Here is a 16,882-nt window from a genome sequence, read left to right as displayed (position 1 = left end):
GATTAAGAACAGGAATCTCTTTGGAAAAAAAAAAAAAGAAGTGAGAATGTTGGTCTTTTAAGCAGCATTTACAAATGAATAAGGAAAACCTACTATGGATTATTCTCTTCACACAGCAGTCAAGTTAAAGGAACATCCACATGGGGACACAGGAAGTCTAGAAGTCCGGGAGTCAGCACCACAACCAGGAGAAACCATGCAGGAACTCCAGCTATAATGCTGTTCAGGGATTGGGCAGTGCACACATCTGCTAGCATCTTCCCTCCAACCTCTGCTAAAAGAACCCTGGTGTCCCAATTGGTTCTAAGTCTCTTTGCAAGAACAATGCTGGTCTGAGCACCGTGGCTACTTAGCATGCCACAGGATGCCTCTGTTCCTGTTTAAGTTTAAGGGCTCTGTCACTTGCCTCTGGACACTGATTCCATTACTTTTTCAGTCTTAGAATTAAAAAAAAAAATAAAAACTGGTGCTCAAGTTTGGACAAGAAATAGTATGGGAAAATGTTAGAAAACTTAAATATAACTTAAATATCTGTGGCAAGTGCTTGTCCTGACTGTAGGATTTCTCGCTAAACCATACCTCTCCAATATTTTAGAGGCTTAACATTCAGATGGCTACCAAAAAGTTGGCAGTGCAGTGATCTAATGGAGAGTAAGGGAGATATTTTTTCCAACCTCTTGTTGACCATAAAGATTACTACATTGTTTTTTTATTTTTTAAAATTTTAATTTAAGTGCTGTGATTTATAATGTTATTGATAATGACTCTTAAGCATACAATATTCCAATTTCACCATCAATTTCTCTCCAACAATATTCCAGAAATGTAAGCTTTTTTTTTTTTTGGCCAAAAGGTTTTTAGAAAATATAAATAAAAACCTTGATTATTATTTTTTTTAATATTTTGGTTTGGGGGCCAGACCTGGCAGTGCTCATAGTTCCTCCTAGCTCTGCACTCAGGAATTACTCCTGGTGGTGCTTGGGAAACCATACAGGATATCAAGCTTAAACCTGTCATTTGTGTGGAAGTAGAGCACCTTAGCCATTAGATTCTCTCTCCAGCCTTAAAACCTTGATGTTTCTATTCTGTTGATATAACTTTCTTGGAGACTTCACTTCTATTCTATTCACTTCTGTTGGGGAACTGAGATGATTCAGCAGCCATCATATATATTTATATATATATATTTGGAGCTTGATAGAAGAGCTTGGCTGATTTTTGCTGGGAAGATAGTGGATGTGGGTGAGAACTATTGGATTTTTCTGGTGGAGGGGTGGGGGTATAAGGTAATGCCCACCCGCCCCCATCCTGTTAATAACCCATCGTTTTTCAGCCCATAGTTTGGTCCCACCTAAGAGGATCGTGCTGCTCATATTATCTTGATTTCAGTACTGGAGCTGAGTTGCTTCTGTCAGAGGGTGTCAAGTGAGGCATTGAGCTGCTATTCTGCCCACCTCCCATTCTGAGAAGGCCCCAAAGATAGCTGAAAGATCTTTATCAACCCTGATCATTGGTTTGTTCCCTGTTCAACATGCGTGTACCACTTAGACCTGCGAAGGGGCAGGAATTGAGGAACATGGTTGCCCCCCCCTTAGCAGTTACCCCTGATCTCACAGATCTTGCCACAGCTTTTCTGGTGACACTTAATGCCCTTCAGTTTTCTGTCCAAGGAGCAGCTGCAGGAAATTGCAGCCTTGCCCTAGCCAACTCTTGCCTTTCTTTCTATCCTCCTTGAATTATTGATCAAGATAAGCTTATGAACATGGACTCACAAGGGTTGATAGTGCTTCTGCAAATGAGATAAAAGGAAGGAAATTTTTCTGAAGTTTGTACCTTGGACCAGCAGTTATGAAGAGTATCTCAGGGGGCTGCAGGTAGCCTTAGTGTTCAGGCTAGCATTATTCATGCAAGAAACTCAGAACCAAATGGGATTATAGGGTCTAATTAGCAGGGGTTGGAGAGAAGATTCCAGCAGCCCTGTGTACTGTCCAACCGCTGAACAGCATCATAGCTGGAGTTCCTGCATGGTTTCTCCTGGTGCTGATGCTGAATCCCGCAGTTCTGGGCTTTCTGGGTCCCCATGTAGATACACCTTTGACTTGGCTGCTGTGTGAAGTGAATGTCCCATTGTAGGGTTTTTTTTCCCCCTCTTCCTTCTGCTTACTAATGGTCTTTCAGGGCCGGAGAGGTGGCACTAGAGGTAAGGTGTCTGCCTTGCAAGCGCTAGCCAAGGAAGGACTACGGTTTGATCCCCTGGCGTCCCATATGGTCCCCCCAAGCCAGGGGCGATTTCTGAGTGCTTAGCCAGGAGGAAGCCCTGAGCATCAAATGGGTGTGGCCAAAAAAAAAAAAAAGAAAAGAAAAGAGAAGAAAAGGAAAAAAAGAAATGGTCTTTCAGACGAAGACTTTGAGAGAGAAAGGAGGGTCCAGATTCTTTCTCTCTCTCTCTCTCTCTCTCTCTCTCTCTCTCTCTCTCTCTCTCTCTCTCTCTCTCTCTTTCTCTCTCTCTCTCTCTCTCCTCTCTGCCTCTTTCTTTCTGTCTCTCTTTCTATATATCTCACTTTGCTTTGGAAGAGGAATTCACTGTGACTTGAAATCTGCTTTTCTCCCCTTTTCAATATGTCTATAAACTGAACTGAATTTCTGCCCACCCACTCTAGGAAACAATTCTTGAAGGGCGATGGGAGGTGGGTGGGCAGCTCAACACTACCTGGCCCCTGGCACTCATGAGACTGGTATCTGACTACAGGGTCCTTCCACACGATGGTGCAGGAGTCCTGCAATCATCTCCCACCCTTCTGTCTTTTCATCTCTCACCCTTCTGCCCAAGTCTGTGAGTCCTGTCTGCCAGGTTCTGAGTTGAGGTCACTGTGTGCCTGTGTATGCCCCGCTACTTGCATGCCCTGGCCCAAAGCCATCTGGACTGGTGCCAAAGTGCATCATCCCATGGCCAGGCACAAGGTCCTGTGGCTAAACATAGTCTTGGAGACCAGATCTACATTTATTTTTATAAACTTGGAAAGAAAATTCCATAAGGTTACTACTATGAGTGTGTTGTGGTTGTAAAGGGTTCTAGGTTTTTGTTTTCTTTGATTTTATTTTATATACAAGGGCACAAAACTGATTTAAGATATTGAATTAGGAAAGAGGATAGTTTGGTTAAAAACTTTGAAGTTCCGGGGGCTGGAGAGATAGCATGGAGGTAAAGTGTTTGCCTTTCATGCAAGAGGTCATCGGTTCGAATCCCAGCGTCCCATATGGTCCCCTGTGCCTGCCAGGAGCAATTTCTGAGCATGGAGCCAGGAGTAACCCCTGAGCACTGCCGGGTGTGACCCAAAAACCACAAAAAAAAAAAAAAAAAAAAAAAAAAAAAAAAAAAAAAAAAAAAAAACTTTGAAGTTCCTATGGCTGTTTATGTCTATGATGTAAATGTACGCTACTTGAAATTTTCTACACATTGCATCTTTCAGCCTGGGAACCCCACAGAAACATGTCAGGTTATATCACCATTAGTATTAGAGGCAAAAAATCTCTTTCTGGCTACCATTTCTTGAGGGACCTGAGGCTTTCTACAGCTGAGTGGTAGGACAGTATTGGAGAGATACCCTGAAAGACAGAGGGAAGTTTGCCTAAATGAACAGTGACAGAGCAACTGTTGTCTGCTGAAAGACTACTTTTTACTTTATTTTACTTGATAAAAAAAAAACTAGATTTTACAGAATGAATGCATTGAAAACCTAAACTAAGTATTGCATATTGTGCCTAAGCTCCCTGAAGTAACAGAGTCTCCGTGAAGTAATCTCTTGGCAACAGAAAGGTCAAAGGAGAAAGGCAACTACTAAGGACTCACAGAAGCTGTAACTCCTTTAGAACAGAGGAGATTGGGCCCCTTGACCAAAGACTTTTCATTCTGCATTGTCCCAGCACCTTATCATTTTGATAAGAACCTTGTCTTTTTACCAATGTCTTAATACTGTAGCCTGTGTTTGCTGTTCAAGATTGTGATATATTTTTTAAGTAGTTTGGTTAAAAAAATAAGGTTTAAGTTTACCTTCACCATTGTGTTTATTTTCTTCTATTGGACAGCAAATAAATAATTTTCTTAGGTTATTCCATTTTGGAATTAGGGAGGATTGTTGGGCCTTACACTTCCAAAGCATACTATGCTCTACCACGATGACACATCCTTACAGGGGTATATTTCTCTTTGTAATATGTGAAAATAAGCTTTCTTTTTCTTTTTTCTGGATTTTGGACTATGTCTAGTGGTGCCTAGGGATTATTCCCACCTCCAAGTAGTACCAGGGTTCAAACAACTCAGGCCTCCTACATGCAAGCATGTGTTCCAGCTTATGGAGATATCATTCCAGTCCCTCTCCTGAAATACATTTCAGATATATTTCTTTAGAAGAAGAAAGAGAGATGGTTCAGTAGGCTGTAGCACACATTTTGTATGTTGGAGGCTCAGGTACAGTCCAAGCATACTAGTGCCTCCTTATGCACTAGCAAATCCAAGCAATACACCCAGTCCAGGAGTTATTCCTGATCAATACAAGACATGGCCCCAAACCAAAAAAACTCCAGAGAGTGAAAAGAGTTTTAATTATGATTCTAATGTATAAATGATTCCTTATAAATGGGAAAAAAACTTGAGAGGAAAATCTAGGACACCATGACTTTTGATGGACTGAAGGACCCACACCCAGCAGTGATAAGGGGTTACTCCTGGCTCTGCACTCAGGGGTCATTATTAGCAAGCTCAGGGACCATATAGGGTACCAATCTGGATCTGTTATTTGAAAAAGTAAGCACCTATCCACTGTATTTTAAGTCCCCAATAAATCACTGGCATTTGAAGCCCACTAATGTAAAAAAAAATTAAAATTAAAATGTTTCAATTTTGTAAACTAGAATATTTTGTCTATAGAATTGAGCTTAAATGGGAAACAGTGTTTAGAATAGTCCTTAAACAATGATGGAGGAAAGGGGGATTTCTATTAATTGGTGTGTTATTAAAATGAAATGTGCATTAAAAAGTGTGATTAGCAATATTATAAATCATCGTGCCTCAATAAAAATGGATTAAAAAAAGATGCCACTAGCTGATTGATTAGGCAAACTATACAGGTAGTGTATAAGTCTAGCTCTACTAAATCAACATAAAGTAAGAGCAGTGGTGGTGAATTTATTTACTGGCTTGGCTTTGGCACTTTATCCATCAGTACCAAAGGGGTATTTCTCTTGATGTAGTGTTTGATGGTCACTCCCAGTTGATGTTTAGGGAACCAAATTGTGCTAGGAATAAAACTCCAGACACCCAAGTGTCTTAGTCTTTTGAACTATCCCATCCCTAATAAATGCATTTTAATCATTATATTCAATACTATACTTAGAATTAGTAGAAAATGAGGTTCTTGTGGGATGCCCAAGGTCTTAGTGCTATACATATATTTATTTCACACTCCTTCCAGTTATTGTGTCATTGAATTATAAGACATTGTCTTATCCCAATGAATGCACAAGTGACCATAACATTATCTTTGGCCAGTGAGCAGATGTTAGAAATGTCCTTTCTAATGTAAACTTTAAGAACCACTTGTGCTTCTTCCACAGTAAATGGCAATGTTCCAGAGACTCTGGGTGGCCAACAAAGGACAACATGGAAGTAAACTTACAGCAGAAATAAATGAACTTTTGTGTTTAAGGAAACAGTATTGAGGGTTATTTCTTACTGCTGTATATAGCATATGCTAACCAATATCATTAAGTGTTTCTGGGCTCATGAAGTTGTTGACTATCATAGCCTTTCTCTTTCAAATACATCTCTTAAGTTGTTTGATTGTTACTGAGTATTTTCAAAGTAAGTTTATACATGTTAAAAGCAATGAAGGGAAATGAAACTTAAATCTAATGAAATCCTGGCAGAGCAAGAACAGAACTCACAGCCCCAGATGTCTTCTCATTTCTATTGTATGAATGTTTTCAAAGGAAAAAATTTTTTCAGAAATTATCAAGCAAATTTTTCCCACAAATTCTTCACTTTGATCTTTACTAGGGTCAGGGAAAATTTATTATTCAGTAAGTGTCAAAAGGTATGTTTATTCTTACTTCACCCTTCATCATGTTATTAAACTGAGATAAATAGATATTTTTGAAAACATAAAAGATAAACATATAAATTCCTAGCTTTGCTTTAATGAGGCCATCAAGCAATTCAGCACTCCAGGGCACTCTAAAATAAGAGCATTGTATTATTATATAAGAAACTTTCTTCTAACCTCAATGGATTTATTACTCTTGTCCTTTCCTTTGTTCATTAATTCAAAAGTTTTAATCTCTTTGTAAATTTTCTCCTGGGTACACTTTACTTGAAAATTAATCACATTATAGTTTCATCTTCATGGTTTTAATAAAATAAGATAAAATGTCATCTGTTAATATGACAATATGAGGTCATCTATTTATTTTTGTACTAGAAGAACAGACATTATGTTGATAGAGATAAATAAGTTAGCAGGGTATTAATAGAGGGTATTCCAGAGTGAAAATAATATACAGTATAAGCACATAACTTAGTCCAAAAATTAACATGATGGGGGTGGAGGACATTTTTTAATAATTTTATTGTGACCAAAGTGAACTACAAATCTTTTACAGTAATATTTAAAGTACATAGTGAACATGTACTTTAAATATTACTGGGGCATTCACCAGTGTTGTCTTCCCTCTCTCCCTATTTCCAGCATACATCCCATATTTCCCTCCTTTGACCTCCCCCCGCCCGACTGCTTGTGTAACTGGTCCCCTCTGTGTATAGCTTGTTGTAGATTGGGTATCTCTTCTGTTATCATTGACTTTGGGTTTGGTGTTTAAGTCTGATCATTTTTATTTCATACAAATGTTTGACTTTTAATAAATTATCCCAGGAAGTGAAACGAAGTAGGCGCAAGGTGCAATCACAAAACTAGTGGGCTTATATATAAAGCACAAAAATAAAATTCTATCACAGTTTGGGCTTCATGACTGTAAAAGCACAGGAAATAAAATCAAGCAACATAAGGAAGAAAGGTATGATTATGAAGGCAAAAAAGAAAGGCCCAGAAAAAATTTGCAAATGGGATACAAAATGTACTGAATATTGGACATGATAACTAATGACTGCAACAGGCCATTTCCTTTGACTAGCTCAATGCCATCCAAATAACTTTGTAATTAGAGATTGTAGCATATATTAAAGATGAGTAAAATATAGCTTATATAGAATAAGTCTGATCTTTTTGCTCTGTCACTAAAACATTAGACTACTCCCCATCATTACTGTCAGAATAATATACATAATTTTTAAATATTTCTAATGTCAAGGCCCTCATCAGGGAATTAAATATAATTTTTGGCCCAGCTATCAGTCATAAGTACCTGTAAAACTTTCCCAAATCTTCAAAGGTACAACAAAACTTAAAGAGCACCAAGACTTCTAGTACTAAGGCAATAGTTTTAAGTCAGTATATGTTATTTTTCCAACAATTTCTTACTATTAAGTCTAAGCATTAAGACTAGGTCATTCCTGAGATGTCTTCCAAGTCAAATATTCTTTAAATCTATATGAATAAAACTTATAGAACTTATTTATGAAAATAAGTCAGGGAATTTATGGCCTTAATTACATAGATTATTCATTATACAGCTCTTGTCTAGTTACTAATTACACAGATCTCATCTTGTCAATAGTTGTACACTTATGAATCATCCAAATTCAGAGATTTTAAGGACAAAATATCAATTCACTGTTAGGATCAATAAAGTGAGTGACCTAATCACTCCAATGCTATCTTCTGAATTAGAGAAGGCAGGAAGAGCTGAATGTCAATTCCAGTTAGTGATCTTGGATAACACATAAACCATTGCTGTAGAATTATATAAAATTATGATGATATTTTTAGATTTGTATGTAGCCTAACTGCTTTTCCTTACCAGAAGATCCCTCTAGCACAGAGTTTTAAAGAGCTGTTATATTGAGGTACTTAGGAAACAGATCCGAATATTTAAGAAGAGAGAAATAGAAGTTAGGACTTTCTGTGAGAAACAAGAAAGACTGCTAGGATGAGTGAAGCTGTTCTCAGACTGATCCACTCACTTTGAAAAGACAAAGAAGATAAATAAAAAATGAGATAAATCCATGTGAATTTATGATTTAAAACAAAATAAACTCATGTCTATTGAGGATAGGAAATTAAACCCATGAGATAAAAAAAATGGAAATTTAGTTTGTTGGTTTTAAGGACTAAAGTGGGGACATGAGAAAGTGAAGAGATTAATGTGTTTTACTAATGTGTCTGACCCCTGTTTGATCCTGAGCACTGCCAGGAGTTGATCCTGAGCACAGAATAATCCCTGAGCATCACTGAACCTGATCAAAAAGAATTAAATAATAGATCAGAGAAGCTAAGAAGTACATACATTTATATAACTTTTATATTAGACAATATAATATAAGCCCCATATTCAACTACATAGAAAGGGAACAGAAATCTTTATTTAAAAAAATAGATCTAGGTTCCTTTAGTTCCCCTCCAATAATAATTGTGCTTTTAAGCATAATCAAATATAATCTTACTACTTACAAAATAGTCATAACTGTCAGTAGAGCTTGTTCATGTAAAATAGGTCTAAGACAGCCTGGATTTTGGAATACTTGTACATTAGTCATGAGCATTAATGTTGAATCATTAATAAATAGCATCTGGTGTTTTGAATGTTCCCTGTGAATGTTGCTTTCTCAGTCAGATATTAAATAGGAAAAGGCCTTGAGGAGTCAACTAAGTTTCTTATCATGTCAGCTTAAGGTCATAAGACATTATTCCTTTCCTAAATAACATGATTCATATAAAGGAAGAGTGAGTTTGACATAAAGCTTAACTTACCTAAGTTTGTATAAATTTTGTATCTAATCTTCATGAGACTAATCTTCAGACATTTTCATCAGCCTCTTAAAATAATAAATGAGAATAAAGAAAGGAAAGGGATTGAGAATTGAGAATATGAATGTAAAAAGATTTGAATAAAGGGTGATAAATATATATAATAGCTCTGAATGAACATTTGGTAAAAATCTATCTCAACAATTTTTGTACAATAATAACCACATACTTATTTTTCATAACCAAAGGAATAGCAACATAGATTGCACCTACTCCATTCTTTGATGAGTACACATATCCTGGGGTATTGTAGAGATACATATATGCATTTAGTCATTCAAATGACTAATTATTATGTATTAGGTATAGAGATCATCTTAGGACTTACCATATTAAATCAATGTAATGTCACAGTATTGTGATGGTTAGAAGAATGAAATGCCACAGACAAAATAGAGAAAGGAATTAAATTTCCATGATGAAGTCAGAGGCTCCAGAAAGTATAAACCACAGAACAATTCTTTTCACTTGACTATTCATAGGAATAGCTGGATTATATCTTCCAACTTTAAAGTTATCTGTCATTGAGCTATCATATGTGAATCAAATGTTATCTAGAACATGACTATGGTAGAAGACCCAGATAAGATGTGAAGAAAATCGAGTGACTATTTTTTGCCTATAACTTCAGAGATAATAGGTCAAGGAACATAATTATGCAGGGTTAAATACCTTAATAGGTATTCTCAGAGCTATCCACTTCCCCACTCTCTGTAAATTGTTGAAATCAGCAAATAGAAAGCTAATTTTTGTGCAAGTGATTACTTAATGTACTTAAATTTGATTTATCTCTTTTCCTTACCAAATAAAAAAGCTCAGGGGAAAAAGCAAGTATTTCAAAGTCATAAAACTAGTTCATAATGCATTTATCATATTTATTTAGCTCCAACAAGAATAGTTAGGTTTTGAAATAAAATTAAATATAGCTAAGTTTTATGTGTCTGCATATGTTTCTTTCCCAGGGAAAATGGCAAAATGGTATAAATGGTATTGGAAAATATCAATATTGGATAAGATAATATTGAAAGATGGTTTGGAGAAACAGAAGTTTTAAGTGATATGAAAACTAAACATATACACAAACACATATATAGGTTCACTCACACAAATAAATTTCATAGATACCTCAACTATTCCTTATTTTAAATTAAGTCACCATGAGACAGATTTAAAAAGGAAGGTGTTGAGAACTGGGTTTCTATAATACAATGTTCCAACACCCATTCCTTCACCAGTGTTCATTTCCTACTACCAATTTCCTCAGTTTCCCTACTATTATCCACCTAGCCTGTCCTTACTTCTATCTCTCTGCTTCTGTCTGTCTGTCTTTCTCTCTCTGTCTCTTCTCCCCTTTTCATATTAAGCATTCTGGTTTTCAATATTGCTACTGATGAGATATCATGCATATCACTTCCTATTTTGTTATAGTGAGTCCAGGCTTGAGAGCTAGCTTAATAGGAGAGGTGCATATTTTGCACATAGGAGTCCCAAACAAGATGCCTGGCATCTCATGATTCCCCAAACTGCCAGGAAAGACATCATAGCACCAAGTCAGGAGCATACCCTAAACACTACAGAATAGCCAAACAAATTATTACTAAGTCTAAGAGAAATAAACTCCCATATGTTTTGCCTTTTATCATAGTTTGTTTCTTTTTCTATTTCCTCTTGCCATTCTTTTGCCATTCTGAGCTTTTCCTATTACTTTGTTCCTGATGTCAGCCACTACCACTCATTCAGAACACCTAAAAGGGGGAAATGTTCATCATTTCAACCCAAAGGATACTACCTTCTCTCACTCTAGACATTAAGCTTTCTTAATTTGTGACCACAACTCCCTAATTTATATGTCTATATTTTTATCCATTTTTTTTATCATCTCAATGATTCATATGAAACGTCTGCTCTCAAGATAAACACTTGCTCTAAATGGCTGTGTCATATCAGAAAAATCTTTACCCTGATTGCCAGGGAAAGAGGGAAATTAGAGAAGCTATCTAACTGGTACGCTTTCACATTAAGATATTCTACATTTTCACCTTTTATTCTTTATTAAAATTTTAAAACATTTTAAATTTGAAGGACAATGATAAAGGCATTTACCTTTGTGGGTGGCACAACCAATCCTATTCTCTTCCTGAAACTGCATGTGATCCCTCTAAGTACCAACAGGAAGGATCCCTGATTATAGAAATAGTTGTAAGTACTGAGGACCTCTAAGAATGATTTTTAAAAAATAATATTTTAGACTTTAAGAAATTTTATTATAGACACTGTGAAAAGGAACTCAATGACCTGGTTCTATGTGCCCTGGATGCTATAGTTATGTCAGTAAATGTGTGCTGTACTCAAAGGCTGGGGGTGAGCCTGGAAACAGCTCAAAGAAATGAAATAAATTTTCTAGAGGGTGCTCCAGGTTCCTTCACCTGAAGTAACCCCTATACACTCTGGGTGCAACCCAAAACAAAAAGTAAAAATGACTGATGGATGAATTTATAGATGAGACAAGGAGTAAAATATTGTTATAATTAATTAATATGCTTTAACAGATCACAAAGCCTTTTGAAAAGTGTTATCCTAATCTATAGAAGTACTTTAACTCTATTCCTATTATAATAACAAATCATTTCCTAAAATGAAACTATGATCACAAAGACAAGTCAGTACTCTCATATTTATTACAACATAATTCTCAAGGAGTAAGGTGCGAAAACTATTTATTATAAATGTAATAATAAAGAAAATGCAGGGCTTGAGATGTAGAACAGGTAACTAGAGGGCAGGGATCAATTGCACGCACCATATATGGTCTTCCAAGTGATAAGCCCTAACAAGGATAAGCGGGGAAATAAGAATGAAAGAATGAATGTGATTACACTTACTTGTCTTGAACATAGCAGAGAAGAAACAAGTTCTGAAATTTCACACTTGGAGACCATCAAAGAACCCAGGAGAGAATTTGCAGCATTTGGACGCATCAAGAATCAGTCATGATGGACAAAGCAGCTCTGAGTGATGCATAGTGCTGAGTGAGATTCTTTGCAACACAAAGGCACCTAGTTTGACATTTCACTTGCAAGCAGGCCCTGGGTCTCTTCTCTTCCAGAAGCTGCCCGGTTGAACGCAGTTCTGATCACTTATTTAAGGGGACCCATGGGGTAAGGAGAAAAAAAAATAAGAATCAAATTGTTCTTGGTATCACGTTTGATGTAGAAATCTGGTTAATATTAAAATGCAATCTGCAGTTTTCAAGTAAAAAAAGAATGAATGAAAGCAAGGAATGGAGGAAGGAAAAGGGAAGAGAAAAAGAAAAAAGAAAAACAGAAGGAAGAAGAGAAGGAAGAAAAAAGAAGGAAAAGGAAGAAAGGAAAAAGTAAGGAAGAAAAGAAAGGGAAGGAAGGAAGGAAAGAAGGAAAGAAGGAAAGGAGGAAAGGAGGGAGGAAGGGAGGGAGGGAAGGAAAGAAGGAAGGGAGGGAGGGAAGGGAGGGAGGAAGGGAGAGAGGAAGGGAAGGGAGGGAGGGAAGGAGGGAGGAAGGAAGGGAGGGAGGAAGGGAGGGAAAAAAATCTATTTATTTTATTTCTCCTTAGTGCTCATTCTTGGTAGATAGTTGAGGTACTCAGATAGGCTGGCATGTAAGAGTCTGTATCCAGTTATCTACCAATCCAAAACCAGAAATAGAACCCTCTTTCTCTCTCTAATTCATTGAATATTTAGTTATTTTAATAGACTGACTATATCTGGATTTATGAGTAATCTCTTCAGAGTGCCCTGAATATATTATGCTGTTCCCTGAAGCCACCCATCTGGGCCGAAAGAGCAGAGTTCAGCTTTTTTTATTATGTTAATGCTTTTCTCAACCAACCAGCCAAAGGTTCCTGACAAAAGGGTAAATCTCACAGCAGATTTTTCAATATTGTCTGCCTTCACTTAATGAAACATAGAATTTTTTTTTTTTTACAAAGGTACCCTTGTTTCACTTTTAGAAAATTCTCTCTATGCCCCGGAAAGAACATTAAGCTGATTTCACAATCTTTTTTTTTTTTTTTTTACCTATTTTCATTTCATTTGCACTTTTTCCTTTCCTCAAATGAGATAACTAAAGGAGTTTTTTTTTTTTTTGACCGTTATTATGTACTTTTTATTTCATAATCATAAACAACTCTGCAATCCAGCAAGATGGGACAGGGTAAGGACTAGGGAACTGAGGGTGCACACAGGGGCCAGAGGGCATTCTGGGCACATGGGGGATGGGCACACCAGACTCCTGAGGTCTGGTGTAGTGGGAACAAAGAAGCAGGGCCTTAGACTTGTCCACAGTCAGAGATGGTGATCTTCTTGCTGGTCTTGCCATTCTTGGACCCAAAGCGCTCCATAGCCTCCACAATGTTCATGCCCTCCTTCACCTTGCCGAACACCACCTGTTTGCCATCCAGACACTCAGTCTTGGCAGTGCAGATAAAGAACTGGGAGCCATTGGTGTTGGGGCCTGCATTGGCCATGGAGAGGATGCCAGGCCCCGTGTGCTTCAGGATGAAGTTCTCATCATCAAACTTCTCTCCATAGATGGACTTGCCGCCTGTGCCGTTGTGGCGAGTGAAGTCACCGCCCTGGCACATAAATCCTGGAATAATTCTGTGGAAGCAGGAACCTTTATAACCAAATTCTTTCTCACCAGTGCTCAGGGCACGGAAATTCTCTGCCGTCTTTGGAACTTTGTCTGCGAACAGCTCGAAAGACACGCGGCCCAGGGGCGCGCCATCAACCGCAATATCGAAGAACACGGTAGGGTTGACCATGGCGGTGGGAGAGACGGCTGCGATGGCGTCTGCAGGGCAAAGGAGTTATTTTTTAAAGAAACTATCTCATGCACAAAGCTACAAATTCTTTAGGATTCCCTACTAAAAGAATTTATCAGATAATAGAATATTGAAAGTTTTCTAGACAGTTATCAGAAGATCAATTTTTTTGTACTCTCTTTAGATTCCTGGTGTTTAAAATGATGACTCAAAGGCACTTGAAGATCATAATTTTTAAGAAAATCATCATTGAATTTTTTGGGGGGGTTTACACCCAGTGACATTCAAGGTTTACTCTTGCCTCTAATCTTAGGCTTCAATAGAAAATAATTCTCAAAATAAATCACTCTTAAATAATCACAGTTTCAACTACAAAGAGCAATTCATTTTACCAAGTAGTCTGTTAACCATATATTCTAGTGTATCTCATCCTTGAATTAACCTGGTCAGCAAGAGCTACTGTCCCGAGTTATTTTGGGGTTGATTCATGTCTAAATAGGTATTTCAAGGAAACCAGGCAGAGTGTTCCCACAGAAAAGAGAGGGTTTTGAAGGCTCTGCCCACATGGTAGAAGCAGAAGGAGAGGCAGGATAAAAAGAGGCACAAATGCCACGCAGGTCAGGGTTAGTTCACACCACTCCACTTATTCAACGGACTTCATCACAGCAGAATGCACAACACGAGGAGTCAGATGTAAATATTTCTTTTTGGAACAGTAAGGCATTTCTGGTAGTTCACCAGTCTGACCTTCAAAATCATATTCATGGCATTTCAAGTCTCAAAGTTCCCTGCCAGATATTTAAACGACATAAAAATAGCAAGCTCTTACATCAAAGTTCAAATTTTTATCTCAAATGCATCAAACTTTGTGCCACCACTTACTTTTAAAATCTTGGATCAGAGATAGGTAGGAAAAAAAGTAAACTAAAAAAATTTAAAAAAATGTCATTGTGGTTTGCTTTGCGATTTCATAATAGTAAAATGATTGTATATCATAAATGAAGTTGAAATTGAAAACTGAATCTAAGACACTAAATCCTTTTTTTTTACATGTTAAGGAATTTTTTATTTAAAAAATGTGAGGTAGGACAATATGTTGTTAGGTATGTTAAAATTTATTATGTGTTGGGTTGGAGAAATAGTGCAATGTGTAAGGTGCTTGCACATAGCTGACCCAGGTTTGATCTCTGGCACCTTAGGTGAGGAGAGGAGAGACGGGGAGGAGAGGGGGAAAGAAGAGAAGAAAGTGAAAGGAAGGAAAGGTTAAGAGGGGAAGAATGGAAGGGGAGAGGAGGGGAGGGGGAGAGAACAAGAGAAGCAAAGAGAAGAAAAGGAATGAAAAGAAAAGGAGAGGGTGGAGAGAAAAGGAGGAAAGGAAAAGGAAGGGAAAGAGAAGGGGAACAGGAATAGGGAAGGAAAAGGAAAGTGAAAGAAAGGGGAAGGGAAAGAAAAGAAAAAGGAAGGGAAAGGATGAGAGAAGGGGAAGGAAAGAGAGAAAAAGGAAGGGAAGGGGAGGGGAAGCGTGGAGGGAAGGGGAAAGAAAGAGCAGAGAAGGCTCTTTTCGTTGCTCAAAAAACCAAAGGAAGTCTTTGCATTTCGTCCTGTACTTCACCAACTTTTTTTTTTGGTTTTTGGGTCACACCTGGCAGTGCTCAGGGGTTATTCCTGGCTCCAGGCTCAGAAATTGCTCCTGGCAGGCACAGGGGACCATATGGGGCGCCAGGATTCAAACCGATGACCTCCTGCATGAAAGGCAAACGCCTTACCTCCATGCTATCTCTCCGGCCCCACTTCACCAACTTTTTAAAGTTACACTTTTCCTTGACTATTTTTACCTTTCCAAACTCTCCAACCATAATTGTGTGAGCACTTTTTGATGGCTTATGCATACCATTACTACCAAGCACCCACATTTTAAAGTAGAAACGATTTTTTCTCTGTGTTCTCCACAATAATCCCAAAGAAATAAGAAGCACTGATGGTTTTCTTCTTTAAAACACTAAAATTACACCTATACAAAAAATTTTCCTAATAGGTGGGGAATTGAATATATGCCTTGTATTTTATAAGTTGCCAAAGATGACCCACTGAAAAGAAGATTCAAGGACTGAACATGCACCAAAGATGTTCTTCTTCAGGCTCCACAGCTGTGTTTTTTTGCAGAACTGAAAACAATAAAGGCCCTGGTGATATTTGTATTTAACACCTGCAAACCTACCCTTCCTAAGTGGGCTAGCAGGGTAACGCAATTATCCAGGTGACTCATGGAAATAAACCATTTTTAGCTGAAATATATAGGTATTGCAAGCTAAAGTAGGTTGTTACCTGGATCATTTGAGCAAAAAATAAGATGGTTTTGTGCAAGTTTTTGGAAGGTACAGAACAACTGAAGAAAGAAGTTATAGAGCGACTTCCCCCCCCCCCCAAATTCTAGCAGCTGCTGGTCTTTGCACAACTGACTGGTTTCAAGGTATATTGAGAAAAAGAGCAAAACTAATATCCTAGACATCTAAATGTAAGACATTTCTTAATTAATTTCTTAATAATTTCTTAATTGGAAATCAGAGATTACCTTTAGCCAAATATGCCAGTCAAAAAGGAACTTTGACTACATATATGCAACTGTTTCCATCATTTAAATGTATTTCACAGACATCACTTTATTTAAAAGTAAAGCCTGATGCCAAATTCACATGTTATCTCTGTATTGTTCATGTGGCTATAGTATACTGTTTCCTGGTTATGACATTCATGCACATTATTGATATAGACAATTTTAAAGGGACACAATGCCTGCCACTGGGAGCAGTGAGTGCTGGCACAGAACTTCCTCATATCTACTAGAGACTTTTATTGAAAAGTTGTTTCCTCACATATCTGTGTTAGTTCCTGCTGGGACCAAAAATCATTTTGTTTTATTTGTTCTCTCTAACATCATTACTTGGACTCGAGGATCAATGTGATTTAACATGTATCATTTGCATACTATGTACACATTAGTTCTAAAACCAAAGATCTTTACAAAGGCAATACTGAAAATAAGTGTGTCTGTGTATTTCAAATCACAGAAAACTCGACTTAGTGAAAGAAAAAGAAAAAAAGGATGA

At 37.4% G+C, this 16,882-nt stretch overlaps 1 protein-coding gene across 1 annotated transcript; it reads right to left on the bottom strand.

Moving 5' to 3' along the window:
- Positions 1-13,155: 13,155 nt before the first annotated feature.
- Positions 13,156-13,799, bottom strand: LOC126022738 (peptidyl-prolyl cis-trans isomerase A-like). The gene has a single exon (XM_049783733.1). It carries the CDS (start codon positions 13,773-13,775, stop codon positions 13,281-13,283), a length of 495 nt encoding a protein of 164 aa, XP_049639690.1. The 5' UTR covers positions 13,776-13,799; the 3' UTR covers positions 13,156-13,280.
- Positions 13,800-16,882: the final 3,083 nt, after the last annotated feature.

The sequence above is a fragment of the Suncus etruscus genome, chromosome 11, assembly GCF_024139225.1.
Source record: "Suncus etruscus isolate mSunEtr1 chromosome 11, mSunEtr1.pri.cur, whole genome shotgun sequence".
Classification (NCBI taxonomy): Eukaryota; Metazoa; Chordata; class Mammalia; order Eulipotyphla; family Soricidae; genus Suncus; species Suncus etruscus.
This window is presented reverse-complemented; position numbering and strand designations above follow the sequence as displayed.

Coding starts and splice junctions, on each gene's coding strand:
- LOC126022738 (XM_049783733.1), bottom strand. CDS start 13,775: ATGGTCAACCCTACCGTGTTCTTCGATATTGCGGTTGATGGCGCGCCC.